Source organism: Salmo trutta, chromosome 16 (assembly GCF_901001165.1).
Source record: "Salmo trutta chromosome 16, fSalTru1.1, whole genome shotgun sequence".
NCBI classification, from domain to species: Eukaryota; Metazoa; Chordata; class Actinopteri; order Salmoniformes; family Salmonidae; genus Salmo; species Salmo trutta.
In genome coordinates, this window is record NC_042972.1 from 40,264,097 (window position 1) to 40,282,128 (window position 18,032).

The 18,032-nt window shown below is 41.2% G+C and overlaps 1 protein-coding gene across 2 annotated transcripts in view; it reads right to left on the reverse strand.

Annotated features, from left to right (window-relative positions):
• Positions 1–2,460: 2,460 nt before the first annotated feature.
• The window catches only part of LOC115150759 (protein FAM107B), a 48,980-nt gene continuing 33,408 nt past the window's right edge, over positions 2,461–18,032 (reverse strand). For both annotated transcript variants that reach the window (XM_029694389.1, XM_029694391.1), the window contains 3 exons: positions 8,853–9,081; positions 4,127–4,286; positions 2,461–4,022 (listed from right to left, as the gene is read on the reverse strand). In XM_029694389.1, coding sequence (XP_029550249.1) covers positions 3,909–4,022; positions 4,127–4,286; positions 8,853–9,081 — 503 coding nt within the window. In that variant the 3' untranslated portion in view covers positions 2,461–3,908. The remainder of the gene's footprint in view (positions 4,023–4,126; positions 4,287–8,852; positions 9,082–18,032) is intronic.

Here is an 18,032-nt window from a genome sequence, read left to right on the forward strand (position 1 = left end):
ATATTTTTTTCAGGAGAGACCCAGTTAGCTGAAACAGATTTAATCAGTTCTAGCTTTGATTTAGCCATCCTAAAAGGAGGAACACTGTAACATGAATTTGAGTAAGACTATAATATTGAGACACCCATATTTACTGTCTATATTCCAGTGTGTCTGCCAGCCTGAACTCACGTAGTGTGAGTTGGCCTCCAGTAGCTCCTCAGCCTCACTGTCCTCCATACTGCAGCCTGCAGGGAAACACTCTGCAGCACGCTTCTCTCTTACTGGTCTTAGGAAGTCAGCCGCTGTGGATTTCCTCAGCAGAGCTACAAAAACAACAAAAAACCCACAGAGGAATATTTTCACCAACACACAGTACTTAATGTACATAGGAATAATGTCCTAAGTAACTAAAATATCAATGTCAAATGTAGTACCGGATGACAATAGTGATAGAACCAAGTCAAATAATATCAAATCAAATATGAGTCAATTTTTACTCCACAGCTTTTTTTTTGCTTTTTTTCTCCTTGCAACACCATCACTTTGATATGGATCACCAGCTCTGAGTCTTACAGAGAGATAGATGTTAAAATAACTTACTTGTATAGCCATTATAAAGTGCTTTGAAACCCTCATGTGGCAATTCAATTACAAATTCCATTATTTGTTTCTATTCAGTACTACCTGAGTGTTCTTGAAACACCTGCAACTGAGCTGCCTCCAGTTTAGGGGTTTAAAGATACTTATAATACAGATAATATATGGACTCTTACCTGCTTCACAGATGTAGGTCATGTGCACCATAGCCAGCAGTGGCACAGCAATATCCATACACAGCCTCATTGCCTCTCAACAAGCAAAGTCCAATGCCCCTAAAAGCCCTAGCTCTTTGTATGTTACCTGAGAAAACACCACGCCCCCCAAGCACCTCAACAACATCGTTCATCGTGTGTGTGTGTGTGAGCATGTGTGAGCATGTGTATGTCTGTGTCTGTGTAGACTCTAGACAGGTGGAACAAGGCCAAAGAGGGTGCTCTATTTCTAATCATTTACCTGTGGATGTGCCACGAGCAGCTTTATTTCAGGTCGAATTAGCTTGTTCAATAAGGAAAAATATATAAACAATCACACATTACTGCACTAATCTAACTGAAGAGCAGACACAAATGTAACATGGTGTGTATCCATGTAAATCCCCATCGCTACAACAGTTATGACACAGACTAGTTGTAAGTAACATATTTCTGTCTTTGCATTTATAATGTAGAACTTGCTTATCTGGCTGAACTTATCGGTAGTTATCGGTTTCTATAGTATAATCTAAAATAGGATACTTCCACTGCTGTATTTAGCCACTTTGTAAAGAATAGCAAATTCTATTACTCGGATATTACTCAGGAGTCAGGACTGAATGTGAGCACTTTCATTATAGGTCTTCCGTTCGCTGTACCCTTCAGTTCAGGTTCACCAAGGCAACGTTGAAACAATTTGGCTCTTGTGTAGCGGAGCACTACAAATCGGATCCTGAAGATTCTTGAGGATTAAGCACACAGGAGGGTGATCGTAGTTTGAGGACAAAGAGTCTTCTTGTGATGCAGAGTGTCGCATTACTCTACCCCCATAATTATGGGGCCAAAGAATTTAGTGAGGGCACAGGGGTCTATGTCTAATGGTGTCTCGCAATGCTTAGCAAACTGTCTAGAGTCGATGTCCTCACCCCACGGAAATATAATTAGCATAATTTAAAAATCACCATAAAAATCATTTTCAAACGAGATATTCTGTCTGTATTACTCATAGCCATCAATTATTCTTAGGTCAGGGACTGATTCTGAATCATTCTCTCGTGCATTTCACTATTCTCTCAGGGCAAAAATCCTACTCTCATGAAACCATTCCATTGGATACCTTGGAGAATTTGCATGGTTGGTCAAAGTTGGGATATTACATTGAGGGCTCAAACCCAAACAAAAATGTCACGGACGGACACATCTTTAGAATTTCAGTGACAATGTACTTTGTACTGCCACAATCTTCCTATCTTAATGAAGGCATAGCAGAGTTGCCACTCACTCTCTCCCAGGCTTTGGTTTGTTTACCTGTTCAGGTGTCACCGGTCCCGAATTCCAGCCTTGACGATGTTGCTCAGCATCTTACTATCTGGTTTGTAACATTCCATGGGAAGTGGCACTGTAGTGAGTGCCCTGTGTTCTGGTTGTTTGGCACAAGAGACAGCTTCCTGGCTCTGCCTAAAGGGACCCAATAGGGACACTAAACTCAATACGCTGTTGCAAACTTACTGATGAAACTTTGTTTTCTAGAACTTTCAGCCATGATGGTAGAAGGCTGGATCAGTGGTGTGTTTGTCTTTCTAATGTAGCTCACAAAATATTAATCTCTTTTTCAACAGCATTCAGTAAACTACCAATGAGTCTAGACATTCTCTGTACAAATGAATGGTCACAGTGCTACTATCAATGTAGTGTTAGTCCTTTATTTATTTTCTTAGAAAGAAAAGCAATCTTACTTACGCTCTTTGTACCTCCCTTCTTAGATATGTAGTAATTTGATGTTTTATTGTTATTCATAACAATCATTGTGCTATTGAAATAATCATACATTAATAGAGTCATACTTTTATGCAATGAAGAGACTGAAAAATAAATGAGTAGTAATGTCTTCATGTTTATAACATGTACAGTTTTATACCATTAAACATTGTAAGTGGCTTCAGGAGTCAGTAAAGGCAGAGAACAATATGTGGTGCAAAAAACAAACATACAAATATACGCAATCAGGATAAAAACAAATTCAAACTTAATCATTGGATTTTAAAAAGACAGTATTTAAAAAATTACTAATTCATAATTCATCACTGAAATACATATTCAGATACATAATTTTATTTTCTAAAGTGCCTTATTTAAATAAAATTATTCAACTGATTGCATTTAATTGTGTATCGCTACATAATACTATTTAAAAAGAGCTGTGACAGAATTACAAATGTGAGAATATCTACCTTGTCTCACACCTTTAGCACAAAACATAAATATCACTTTTCAAAATATGTAAATGTTACAAAAAAAAGGTGAGATGGGGTTGGAGGTAATAAATATCTGTGCCTCTTGTGTCTCTTCAACATCACACCAACACTCACATTCACCTACATACCTACATATGCCCAGGTGACATTAAATGATTGATAGTATACAGTTTCATAATGATAGCTTTTCTTGTTTTGAACTTTTTGATTAGGATGACATGCAACTAGGAAGGCACTGTTAGGGATAGGAACTTTCTCTGTGAGAGATTTCACATTGAGATACGTGACCTTAAATTGCATGAGAAGATTATGAATGTGCCATTAAGTTAATTGGATTGTTTCCTGTTAACAATCTATATTGATTGTATGTGCAGGTACAGTGTGCTTCTTATACTGTATCCTAGAGAATGACTCTTGGATATACACAGCTTAAAATGAAAAGTAACCACTGCTGTGACACACTGTAGAAGAACACCCATCTTGGCTTTATTTCTAGAGTCATTGCAATACGGAACACTATGTCCACTAGTGAATAGCTGCTCCCCTATTTGACCCTCACACTCATGCCAGTTACTCTGGATTGAGATGTCACAGCTATAGTTTGGCCTATGTTACTGACTGTAACAGTAGCCCAATGCAGAGTCAACCTTCCTTCGCTGTCTCTCTCTCTCTGTGTCTCTGCTCTGAGTAGGATAGTGAAGGCATTGTGTCATGGCTTGTCGGCCAGTCCTTGTAGCAGGTAGAAGTTCCTTGCTGTTGTCTGAGTTGTGCAGTCAGAACAACACATCACAGCAGTTCTTTGTCCATTCAAACATACAATACACACGTGTGCAAACTCCAGCAGATTCCAACTAAATTGAATACCTGGACCAGTTTGTCTCTACACCTCTTTCTCTCCATTACTGTGAAAGGACGTACGTCTCAAGTTCTCCTTGACCTTGACAAACTCTGGGGCTTTCACGGTCTCCTCTTGTTTTTCCTGCTCCTTCTCCAACTGAATCAGAAACAAAAGGGAGTTTATTCAATCAATTTGTGACTGATGCCTTTGTAAAATTTTCTATAGCAATATAATTGTATTGACCGATTGATGATTCCTACCTCTTCTAGCTTATCCTTCCTCTTGAGGAGCTCTTGTTCCAGAGGAGAGATCTTCTTTCTGGCCTCATCTTCCTTCCTCTGCTTTATCATTTTTTCCCTCTTCCTGGCCTCTAACACGCGCTGCAGCTCCGGCTTAGACTCCACACCAACAACACCACTCCTATGAGCCGGCGGGAGAGAAGGTATTTACTAATGTCATATGCATTTGAATTTAACTTCAATGTTTTCATCTTGTCTCCAGCAGAGGTCACTCTTATCATGCTAAATGCTAAGTTCTGATTTTGCTCTGTCATCTGATATCCTGTCCTCACCCATTGATTTTCTTCATGATTCTATTATAATAATATGACAAAAATAACCAAATGTGAAAGGATTATGTTGCAGTTTAGTAAACAACAATTGCATAGAAGTAGCCTAAAGCAAATTTTCCTGCTGATAAAGGCTCCTGTAGTCCTAACATGAGCGGGCTAGGGACTGGTGATCCATGAGCTGTGTTTCAGTGTGTGTCTCTGAATCTCTATGGTGATGCCAATCCATTCAGATTGGCAGCCTCTTTTCAAATTAGATAGAAAAAGCCAACAGGAAGCACACTGCTGAGGCTTGGTGGTGGGACATTTGCTCCATCAGGAAGGCAAAGAAAACATCCTTCTCAATTGTTAAGATACTTTAAATTTATTCAATCACTGCACGTAGCCTCTAAAACTGATAAAGAATAAATGCAATATCTACCCTCGATATCTCACATCAGCTAACTTCAGAGTGACAAGCTATTACACTCAGGATAAGATAGGTGTTGAACTCTCCACTGGGCAAAAAGTAATTGAATCAATGTTGTTTCCACGTCATTTCACCGCAAAAAATGATATGTGATTACGTTGAATCAACGTGAAAAACTTATTGGATTTGCAAAAATCCACCTAAATCCAACTTTTAGGTGGATTTAACTTTGAACCTAAATCCGATGACATGGTAACATTTTTGGTTGATTTCACTTTGAACTCATGTTAGTTGACAACTGAACCAAATGTAAATCAAAACAGTAGGTCTCTTGGCAATCCTCCTCTCAGCTCTCCTCTGTGAGACGGCTAATTAAATCAATGTAGTGCCTTCTTCTTCCTTAGGGAGGTGCAGTTACAGGTTTGTATTACGTGGCAGATAGAGGGAGGGCTGCTATGGGAGCTGTGATTAGTGTTTTCATTCATTTTGTCTGTGCTCATCGAATAAGTCGGAGAGGTGTACACAAACAAACATGGAGGTGATTAAAATAGAGTGATTCTGTGTTCATCAGCATTCACTCGCTTCTCTGCACACAAAACAAATAAAAATCAAATGACATTTTATTGGTCACATACACATATTTAGCAGATGTTATTGCGGGCGTAGCGAAATGCTAGCTCCAACAGTGCAGTAGTATCTAAACGCACACACTACTAGACTGCTGTTTATAGCAGCAGCCTGTTTATGAAAGAAATACACTACCAGTATTGACTACAATCTATTTTCCCCAAGAAATCTATGGAAGGTGTAGTTCGCTGGCCAACCACAGGACAAGAATAGCACATTAAAAGGGCTGATATCTGAGGCCACTATATTACTTTCTGGTTTCTGTCGTCTATACCCATGACCCTGGGACCACTGACTGCTCTATACCTACTCAATGCTTAGAAATCCATAGATGGGCTCCTGTTTCCTTCCTAGCTACACAGCATTGTGAACTGGAGTGACATTTGAACCCAAACATGTTTTCTCTCTCTGTGTGTTGTTGACAATGCTTTTTAGTCCCTCTTTTCTCTTCCATCCGCCCCCTCAAATCTCCCAGCCATCAATGCCACTCAATGATACAAAAAGCCTTATCTACAGCGAGAGAGCAAACGAGAGGAGAGAAAAAGCAATCAGAGAAAGGAGAGTGGAGACCAATCAGTTAGAGAGAGAGACTGTTCAGTTTGATGACCTAATTCCTGCACCCCCACCTCAGTGGTGTGGCTTATCTCCCAGCGTTGTTAGGGCTCTCTCTGTTATGGTGCCCAACACAGATTGCCTCTTCTGGGCTTTGACTCTCACAGCCATACCCCTCTTAGCACCAGTAGCAGTGCCAACCCAAGCCCTGCAGATAAATGCTTAATTGAAAGCATGGTGCCATGCCAGCTTACCTCTGAGTATCTGCCTGCCTGCCTGCCTGTAGAAAAGCAGACGCTAATGCATGTGTGTGCATCTCAAGGGAAATATAATAATCTGCTGATCACGGCCAAATGGGCCCCTCGATGTGGTGTCTGTTTGTTCTAGATGAACATTGACAGAAGCACCAAAGCAGGCTCAGTGAAAGATAACCTTACATAGCCCCAAGGACATATATGGAATACTGTATGTTAGACCTGAAATTCCTGCTACATTTATCAATTCATTTCTATGTTTTTATATTCTTCCCATTTCTCACTCTAAGAACACTCCAGGTTTAGTGTACTGGTTTTTCCTCTCTCTGTCATATCAACACTGGAAGGTGGACATATTTAATAAGGGTCATATTACTAGAATAGAGGCTGCAGGTGAGACATGCATGTCCTTTCTTGAACATATTTATTTTAGAGTGAATTATGTATTACTAGACTAGTGGGCTATAAACGATTGGTCTGGCTCTCCTGTATGATGATGTTGTTATTATAACCTATTTAGCACCTGATTGATTAACTGACTAACTACAGTGTAATCAAGTTCAGATACACCATGAAAATTAATTAACATACTGTAGATTGATTACAGAAAGGGAAGAGCAGATAGGGGAGGTATTTCACCATTATGTACTGCATTCTATCTTCCTGGGAATGGGGTTTCCGGGCCATTCTATGGCATTATATAATTGTATTCTTCTTGCATGTTGGAAAAGGTTTGGATTCATGTTTATGATCACTGAATACCATGACTATAAATACAAATCCAACTGCATAATGAAACAAACAAGAGGAACACTAGAAAACAGCAGGGCTGGAGGGGCATAAAAGGCCCTCTGTTGCCCACTCTCTTAAAGGTTTGAGTTCCCACTGTCCCCTCAAGGATGGTTGGAGTGCTTGAGCCATGGGGATTTGCCCAGTTCCCAACAACTCAGCGATCGGGACAGTATCTTGGTGGGTTGTCACCTAGCAACAACTGGCTTCTAATTGGCCTGCTAATTAAAGAGATCTGAATGTTGAGAGAAAGAGAGAGAGACAGATGACAGATTTCAATGGAGAGAAAACACTGCTCTGTTTATATGCCTTAAGGCAAGTTCGTGCATATTATGACAACATTTTGCGACGTTTTTGTTCGTTTTGGTCTTCGGCAAGGGTTTTTTCGGCTGTTTGTGCACACAGAAATTGTTCTTGCCCCTTCGTTGGTCATTGGTCAACATTAGGGATTCCTCAATGAAGTGTTTGTTGTCATACAATGATAGACAACTCATTTTTATGCAAATTTCACTAGAGAATTACTGCAACAAACATTTTAGATGTAAAATTGTGCGACTATGATCTCCTCTGCAATAACGTCCAAATTAATGACAGATTTCTTTAGTTATTTTTTATTAATTCTGACTATTTGAGGAAGTGTATACTGGCTACAGCGTCTCAAGATGAACAAACAGAACTATTGTCGCTTTTTTTGTTTTTCAAGCAAAAATCGTTTCATATTTTTCATCCCAAGATCCAAATACAGCTGATTCTCTGTAGTCATTTAGAATACCTATTTGAGACCCTTTAAATAGTGGGTGGGGGGGATTAACATCCATCTCCCCCAAACTCTTTTAGATAAAAAGGTGCTATCTAGAACCTTAAAGGGTTATTCGACTGTCCCGATAGGAGAACCCTTTGAAGAACCCTTTTTGGTTATACGTAGAACCATTTTGGGTTCCATGTAGAACCCTTTCTACAGAGGGTTCTACATGGAAGCAAAAAGGGTTCTACCTTGAAACAAAAAGGGTTATCTGAATAACCCTTTTGGAACCCTTTTTTTTTTACAAGAGTGTACCCAACCTGGCATGTTGAAAATATCCTGCTTCCTGGGAACGAAATATTTTGGGAACGTTTAAGTGTAGTTACTAGCATATGTTGTGAGTGGATCTCCAAGACCCCTTTCAGAAAGCATTTTGGAGGGGCAGTTTATGGGGTTCTAGTCAGGAGAGAGAGAGAGGGGAAATGGGAATGTTGCCTATGCTGTTACACTTTGTTTCAATCATTATGACCCTTTTTAAACCCAATCCTTTCTGTTTGTTATGTTGTTACAATAAAGTACCTTTGGCTTATATAATTGAGAAGTGGGATTACACCATTGTAGCATTACGATCAGTTGTCATCTGACCTTTCTTGACTAATGATGTCTATGTTTTAGAATGTACTTCTCCTTTTATGTAAATCTGTACATGTTTAGGTACATATAGGGATTATGAGTAATCCTGGATCTCTTTATTTTTGTAATGCCTTGATATGGGTATGTGCCTTTAATGTCATATCATATGGATCTGTAATGGGGCATTACTGTAGGAAAATCCATCCTCTCATACAAAATGATTATTAGTGATGCAAAACATTACAGAGGGCTTGGCTTAGAATGCTGAATGCCTTGTCAGGTTGACCTGTGTGTACACACAGATGTACACACAGAAGAGCTGGAAAACACTGATAGCTAGATTTCTGGATAATAACCTCAATCAGCTGTCCCATCCAAGATTTTGTATGTGACTGTTGGGTGGGAGTTGTACCTTTTCTGGCTCATTAGCAGCTCTCGTTGGAGGTCCTGGTGGCTTTTGGAGGCTTTCACTGGATTAAGGAGCTTTTTGGGCTTGATGAGATCATGATCTTCCTCCATGTAATTGGGCTGGGGGATGTAGCCAGCCACTGGGGGCTGGTCCCTTTGAGGGTAGTCCTGAGGTGGGTGGCTCCCATCCTGCCTGGGCTGCTGCTCCCACTGCAGGTTCGCATAGGCCGATGCTGTAGGACAGAGAGTAGAAGAGAGGGTGGGACAGGATGAATGAACAGAGAAAGATACCAGTATTAGTGATTGCGAAGGGAAACAGGGTAATCATGTACTAGCAATTGAGGCTTGAGCGAGGGAAACAGGAAGGTGGCCATAGGTTCCACATTCCCATAAAGGGGCAACAGCCGCTGCATCCACAAAACAGGAGATGGGAAAATATTCCTGCTCATTGGCACACATTAGCAACAGCTGAGCAACGGCAGGTGATCCGCAAGGCACTTGGCTCTGTTTGGGATCTTTGGAGCTGTGGGTTGAGATGCTGAAACGCTAGTTTACACCCTCTTCGCTAACTGTTAAACATACACTCGCGGCCAAAAGTTTTGACAATGACACAAATATTAATTTTTACAAAGTCTGCTGCCTCAGTTTGTATGATGGCAATTTGCATATACTCCAGAATGTTATGAAGAGTGATCAGATGAATTGCAATTAATTGCAAAGTCCCTATTTGCCTTGCAAATGAACTGAATCCCCAAAAAACATTTCCACTGCATTTCAGCCCTGCCACAAAAGGACCAACTGACACCATGTCAGTGATTCTCTCGTTAACACAGGTGTGAGTGTTGACGAGGACAAGGCTGGACATCACTCTGTCATGCTGATTGAGTTCGAATAACAGACTGGAAGCTTCAAAAGGAGGGTGGTGGTTGGAATCATTGTTCTTCTTCTGTCAACCATGGTTGCCTGTAAGGAAATATGTGCCGTCATCATTGCTTTGCACAAAAAGGGCTTCACAGGCAAGGATTTTGCTGCCAGTAAGATTGCACCTAAATCAACCATTTATCGGATCATCAAGAACTTCAAGAAGAGTGGTTCAATTGTTGAGAAGAAGGCTTCAGGGCACCTAAGAAAGTCCAGCAAGCGCCAGGATCGTCTCCTAAAGTTGATTCAGCTGCGGGATCGGGGCACCACCAGTACAGAGCTTGCTCAGGAATGGCAGCAGGCAGGTGTGAGTGCATCTGCACGCACAGTGAGGTGAAGACTTTTAGAGGATGGCCTGGTGTCAAGAAGGGCAGCAAAGAAGCCTCTTCTCTCCAGGAAAAACATCATGGACAGACTGATATTCTGCAAAACGTACAGGGATTGGACTGCTGAGGATTGAGGTAAAGTCATTTTCTCTGATGAATCCCCTTTCCGATTGTTTGGGACATCCGGAAAAAAGCTTGTCCGGAGAAGACAAGGTGAGCGCTACAATCAGTCCTGTGTCATGCCAACAGTAAAGCATCCTGAGACCATTCATGTGTAGGGTTGCTTCTCAGCCATGGGAGTGGGCTCACTCACAATTTTGCATAAGAACACAGCCATGAATAAAGAATGGTACCAACACATCCTCCGAGAGCAACTTCTCCCAACCATCAAGGAACAGTTTGTGGATGAACAATGCCTTTTCCAGCATGATGGAGCACCTTGCCATAAGGCAAAAGTGATAACTAAGTGGCTCAGGGAACAAAACATCGCTATTTTGGGTCCATGGCCAGGAAACTCCCCAGACCTTAATCCCATTGAGAACTTGTGGTCAATCCTCAAGAGGTGGGTGGACAAACAAAACCCCACAAATTCTGACAAACTCCAAGCATTGATTATCCAAGAATGGGCTGCCATCAGTCAGGATGTGGCCCAGAAGTTAATTGACAGCATGCCAGGGCAGATTGCAGAGGTCTTGAAAAAGAAGGGTCAACACTGCAAATATTGACTCTTTGCATCAACTTCATGTAATTGTCAATAAAAGCCTTTGACACTTATGAAATGCTTGTAATTATACTTCAGTATTGCATTGTAACATCTGACAAAAATATCTAAAGACACTGAAGCAGCAATCTTTGTGGACATTAATATTTGTGTCATTCTCAAAGCTTTTGGTCACGGCTGTACACACATGCAAACCCCAGAGGGAATGCCAGGTTCACTGAGCTTTGACTTTTTTACATTTTTAAATTACTTCATAAAGGTGGGGTGACTATAACTCAATCCTAAGTGACATGGGAAGTGCATGAGATTTTGTCACTCCCCAGTGCTCTTAATGGAAGTTATAGAATCATTCATAGAATGTTGGTTCCATTGTTAGGATGTAAATGGTTCCATCAGAACATACGTAGATACACTCAATTACCGAAAGTATGTGATCACCTGCTTGTCAAACATCTCATTGCAAAATCATGGGCATTAAAATGGAGTTGGTCCCCTCTTTGCTGCTATAACAGCCTCCACTCTTCTGGGAAGGCTTTCCACTAGATGTTTGAACATTGTTGCGGGGACTTGCTTCCATTCAGCCACAACAGCATTAGTGAGGTCGGGCACTGATGTTGGGTGATTAGGCCTGGCTCGCAGACAGTGTTCCAATTCATTGCAAAGGTGTTCGATGGGGTTGAAGTCAGGGCTCTGTGCAGGCCAGTCAAGTTCTTCCACACCGATCTCAACAAACCATTTCTATATTGATCTCGCTTTGTACACGGGGGCATTGTGACACTGAAACAGGAAAAGGCCTTCCCCAAACTGTTGCCACAAAGCACAGAATCGTCTAGAATGTTGTTGTACGCTGTAGCATTAAAATTTCCCTTCACTGGAACTAGCCAAAAACATGAAAAACAGCCCCAGACCATTATTCCTCCTCCACTAAACTTTACAGTTGGCGCTATGCGTTGGGGCAGGTAGCGTTCTCCTGGCATCCGCCAAACCCAGATTCGTCCGTCGGACTGCCAGATGGTGAAGTGTGTTTCATCACTCCAGAGAACGCGTTTCCACTGCTCCAGAGTCCAATGGTGGTGAGCTTTACACCACTCCAGGCAATGCTTGGCATTGCACATGGTGATCTTAGGGTTGTGTGCGCCTGCTCGGCCATGGAAACCCATTTCATGAAGCTCCAGGCGAACAGTTATTGTGCTGACAATGGTTCCAGAGGCAATTTGGAACTCGGTAGTGAGTGTTGCAGTCCTGTTCTGGGAGGTTGTGTGGCCTACCACGTCGCGGCTGAGCCAGTGTTGCTCCTTACAGTTGACCGGGGAAGCTCTAGCAGGGCCAAAATTTGAAGAAGTGACTTGAAAAGGTTGCATCTTATGACGTTGCCACGTTGAAAGTCACTGAGCTCTTCAGTAAGGCCATTCTTATGCTAATGTTTTCCTGTGGAGATTGTATGGCTGTGTGCTCGATTTTATACACCTGTCAGCAATGGGTGTGGCTGAAATAGCCGAATCCACTCATTTCAATGGGTGTCCACGTACTTTTGTATATACAGTACCAGTCAAACTTTTTTACCCCCGTATTCATTCAAGGGTTTTTCTTTATTTTTTCTATTTTCTACATTGTAGAATAATAGTGAAGACATCAATACTATGAAATAACACATAAGAAATCACGGAGTAACCAAATAAGTGTTAAACAAATCAAATATACTTTATATTTGAGATTGTTCAAAGTAGCCATACCCTTGCCTTGATGACAGCTTTGCACAATCTTGGCATTCTCTCAACCAGATTCACCTGGAATGCATTTCCAACAGTCTTGAAGGAGTTCCCATCAATGCTAAGCCCTTGAACTTATCTGGCCAGGTTTTGTAATGTTTTGTCACTCATTTTGTGGCACAGGGTCTAGTTGGATTACTCTACATGCAGCCAGAAACAGTAGCCGCAGCATCGCCCTTGCAAAAAAACCTGCAACAGATTGGCTAGTGCCATAATAAATACATTTGCAGCTCCAAAAATGGTTTGGTATTCAAGAATATTAACTGTTTACTTTGCAAGCTCATCAGCAATGGGGCTACAATTACTAACATATGCCTACTGGTATTATCATTTTTTTTGTACTTATGAAGCTTGCATTTGTAATTTGTTTAAAATGAATTATTACTGTGGCGAAGACGCATCATAGGCACGGCTCTTCACTTGCACACTCCAAACTCCCGCCAATGGGGAGGGCTTTTTTTCTCTTGTTGAAATGTGTGTTCTTGCTTTCACACGTTTGCATCGGCCCTATGTGATAAATCTATATTCCATCTAATACTACAATAATTCCTAGCGTTTCATCATTCCATCCCTGTGCCTTGCATTGCAACACGTAGACATTTATGTTTCATGTTTGATAGACCAACAATACATTTTAATTTAGCCAACCATTTCTTACCCACTGAGTGGGCACAACGTTTATTGTGCACTTGAACATTCACAAGACTCATGAGGTAGAAGTTATGTTTATTTAACTCAATGTATGGTTTCCTTTGTTCATATTTTCTGGGTAATATCAGAGTTCCGTGTGTATGTGTACTATGTCGCTTGTCATTCATGGTTGTGCGTAATAGGAGCGCGTGCACCTCAGTGGGTATAGAAATAGGCTACGTGGCCTGCGCTCCACGCTTTGCAGTCAGAATGTTGACTAAGAGAAAATGATTGTTCCATGTATGCATGGTGTTGAAGTATCATTAATAATCATTAAGTCTGATTAAGATGAATGTACCAATGGATCTGTAAATTGCCTTTTACGTTGTAGAACCATTTTATTGGTTGTAATTGATATAATGGTGCCGGAGGAGATGGCTGCCGTTTTATGGGCTCCTAACCAATTGTGCTATTGTTTGTGTCTTTTCGCGTTATTCGTAACTCATTTTGTACATAATGTTTCTGGCACCGTCTCGTATGACCAAAAAGAGATTCTGGATATCTTAACCTCTCTGCAATTTCTTGTTTAACCTGTTGGGGCTAGGGGGCAGTATTTGCACGGCCGGATAAAAAACGTACCCGATTTAATCTGGTTATTACTACTGCCCACAAACTAGAATATGCATATAATTGTGTCTGTGAGTATAACAGAACTCATATGGCAGGCAAAAACCTGAGAAGATTCCTTACAGGAAGTGCCCTCTCTGACCATTCCTTGGCCTTCTACACTCTCTTTATTGAAAACTGAGGATCTCTGCTGTAACGTGACACTTCCTACGGCTCCCATAGGCTCTCAGAAGGCGGCAGAACGTTGAATGATGACTTTGCAGGCCATGGCTGAAAAACAGTAGCGCATTTGGTAAGTGGTCGATCAGAGAACAATGAGACTGGGGCGCGCGTGCACAAGAAGAGTCCATTTTAGATTTTTAGTCTTTGAACGAAAACAGGGTTTCCCGGTCGGAATATTATCGCTTTTTTACGAGAAAAATCGCATAAAAATTGATTTTAAACAGCGGTTGACATGCTTCGAAGTACGGTAATAGAATATTTTGAAATTTTTTGTCACGATATGCGCTGGGCGCGTCACCCTTCGTCACCCTTCGGATAGTGTCTTGAACGCACAAACAAAACAGAGGATATTTGAACATAACTATGGATTATTTTGAACCAAACCAACATTTGTTATTGAAGTAGAAGTCCTGGGAGTGCATTCTGACAAAGAACAGCAAAGGTAATCCAATTTTTCTTATAGTAAATCTGAGTTTGGTGAGTACCAAACTTGGTGGGTGTCAAAATAGCTAGCCCGTGATGGCGAGCTATCTACTCAGAATATTGCAAAATGTGCTTTTGCCGAAAAGCTATTTTAAAATCGGACATAGCGATTGCATAAAGGAGTTCTGTATCTATAATTCTTAAAATAATTGTTATGTTTTTTGTGAACGTTTATCGTGAGTAATTTAGTAAATTCACCGGAAGTTTGCGGTGGAATCTTCTCAGGTTTTGGCCTGCCATATGAGTTCTGTTATACTCACAGACACCATTCAAACAGTTTTAGAAACTTTTGAGTGTTTTCTATCCAAATCTACTAATTATATGCATATTCACATTTCTGGGCAAGAGTAGTAACCAGTTTAAATCGGGTACGTTTTTTATCCGGCTGTGAAAATACTGCCCCCTAGCCCCAACAGGTTAACAGCTTCTACCCCCAAGCCTTAAGACTACAGCTAACCAAATGGCTACCCGGACTATTTGCATTTTTACTCTGCTGCTACTCTCTGTTTATTATCTATGCATAGTCACTTTTCCTCTACCTACATGTACAATTACCTCAATTACTGTTGCTCTTTAATTATTTGTTATTCTTCTATTTTCTTTTTTTTCTTTTTTACTTCAGTTTATTTTGTAAAAACTTTTTTACATTTGTTTTTCTTAAAATTGCATTATTGGTTAAGGGCTTGTATGTAAGCATTTCACTGTTGTATAAGGTGCATGTGACAAATAAAATATTATTTTATTTTTTATTTTATTTTATTGTAAGGTCCTGTGGGCCAAGTGCTTATATTATGTAGGCCTACCTGTTTGAGCTCTTGTTAGACAGATTCGATTTGGTTTCTCATGGGGAGGCTGTACAGTCAAGCCCTCTACCTGTGTTTGTTCAGATAGGACAGGTTAAGCCTGATACAGAGGCTATATATTTTTGGCTATTGCCCGTGTATATTTGGTAAATCTACTTGTATATTTTGTATGAAATGGCGCTAACACCATTGGATCACAAAGACTTGTAAATAATTCTACACTTTGAACATGTCAACCTGCCTTGCCTTCTGCTGATTTCATGCCCTTTCGACTGCTACAAGATCCCTATTTTACAACTACATAGCCAAATTTTGATTTGCCTATCTGGTAGCCTCAATAACTAGACAAAGATTTGTAGTTGAACAAGTCGTTGTATGTATAGATGTTTTTTTAACTTGACCTAAGACTTGAAAACGTGTGACTGGACTTGCTCTTAGAATTCACGACTTGGACTTGACTCGAGACTTGACCCGTTCTACTTCAAATCAAAATCAAATCAAATTTTATTTGTCACATACACATGTTTAGCAGATTACTTACAGTTACTGCGGGTGTAGCAAAATGCTTGTGTTTCTAGCTCCAACAGTGTAGTAATATCTAACAATTCACAACAGTACACACAATCCAAAAGTGAAAGAATGGAATTAAGAAAAATATAAATATGTTCGGAGTGGTATAGACTAAAATACAGTAGAATAGAATACAGTATATACATATGAGATAAGTAAAGCAAAAATATGTAAACATTATTAAAGTGGCTAGTGTTGCATTATTAAATTGGCCAATGATTTGAAGTCTATGTATACGGGGCAGCAGCCTCTAAGGTGCAGGGTTACGTAACCGGGTGGAAGCCGCCTACTGATGGCTTTTTAACAGTCTGATGGCCTTGAGATAGAAGCCGTTTTTCAGTCTCTCGGTCCCAGCTTTGCTCCTGTATTGACCTCACCTTCTGGATGATAGCGGGGTGAACAGGCAGTGGCTCGGGTGATTGTTTTCCTTGATCATTTTTTGGGCCTTCCTGTGACATCAGGTGCTGTAGGTGTCCTGGAGGGCAGGTAGTTTACCCCCGGTGATGTGTTGGGCAGACCGCACCACCCTCTGAACAGCCCTGCGGTTGCGGGTGATGCAGTTGACATACCAGGCGGTGATACAGCCCGACAGGATGCTCTCAATTATGCATCTGTAAAAGTTTGTGAGGGTTTTAGGTGCCAAGCCAAATTTCTTCATCTTCCTGAGGTTGAAGAGGCACTGTTGCACCTTCTTCACCACACTGTCTGTGTGGGTGGATCATTTCAGATCATCAGTGATGTGTACGCTGAGGAACTTGATGCTTTCCACCTGCTCCACTGCGGTCCCGTCGATGTGGGCAGGGGCGTGCTCCATCTGCTGTTTCCTGAAGTCCACGATCAGCTCCTTTGTTTTGTCGGCATTGAGTGACAGGTTATTTTCCTGGCACCACACTCCCACAGACCTCACCTCCTCTCTGTAGGCTGTCTCGTCATTGTTGGTAATCAAGCCTACTACTGTTGTGTTGTCTGCAAACTTGATGATTGAGTTGGAGGCATGCATAGCCACGCAATCATGGGTGAACAGGGAGTACAGGAGGGGGATGAGCATGCACCCTTGTGGGGCCCCTGTGTTGAGATTCAGCAAAGTGGAGGTGTTGTTTCCTACCTTCACCACCTTGGACTCAACTTGAGACTCGGACCTTGTGACTTGAGACTTGCTTCTGACTCGAGTAATAATGACTTGGTCCCACCTCTGGCTGTTTCTAAAGTAGTAGCGATTTCTAAAGAAGCTTACTGTACTCCAATTCTCTGCTGGATCTCTACACATCTCTACACAACCACTCATACAGTGAGAGGAATGTGCTTTCTATGGGTGTACTGTGTATGTACTATGTGTGTGTAAAATAGACAAGACTCTCTCAAAAGATCAAGAGAGAGATGCAGAATGTCACGTGGGAGATGGACATGTAGGTGAATTCAGTAGTTCTTCAGTCATATAATCCTGACTGTGGTTGTATTGATTTGACATTTAGACCAAGCTAGATGTCATCTCAATGCACCCTGGGTAAGTTAATTGTACCTCTGTGCCCTGAGTCCATCGTCCAGTTGCATTGGGATAATGCGTTTAGCGGGTTCTCTGATAACCCTCGAAGAGCATGGGAAATAATATTTTCCTCTTGGTGTCTGTGGCAGGAGAGCAGGCTCAGGCTACAGTGGCTAGAGAAACATGAGCCCTTTCAGTGCCCATCCTCCCACAATCTGCAGCAATCCATTTTATGGCAGTGTAGTTTGAGTCGCTGTTTGTTCTTTTAAATGCTTTTTTTTGCCATTATTAAGTTATGTTATCCTGAGTAAGTGGTTATTGTAGTGAAAGCAGGCTACACATTGTTTGATTATACATTACTTTGGGAAATTAAGGTGAAATGGCTTGGCCTATCAATCAATTATTTCCTTATGACTTTCAACCAAGGCACATTCTAATGTTTTTCAGTGAGATTTACTTCCCTGGTATTCTAGGAAGTGCATGCAGATGGCTTGGGTAGGGAATTTATTAGTTCTGACGCTATGCACCTTGGGAGGAAAAATCAGAGCGAAAGAGTTCTCAGATTGTATACAAACAGAACACTGGTTGTCGTCGTGGCAACGTAGGCTCCCACGGGGCAGGGCGGGAGA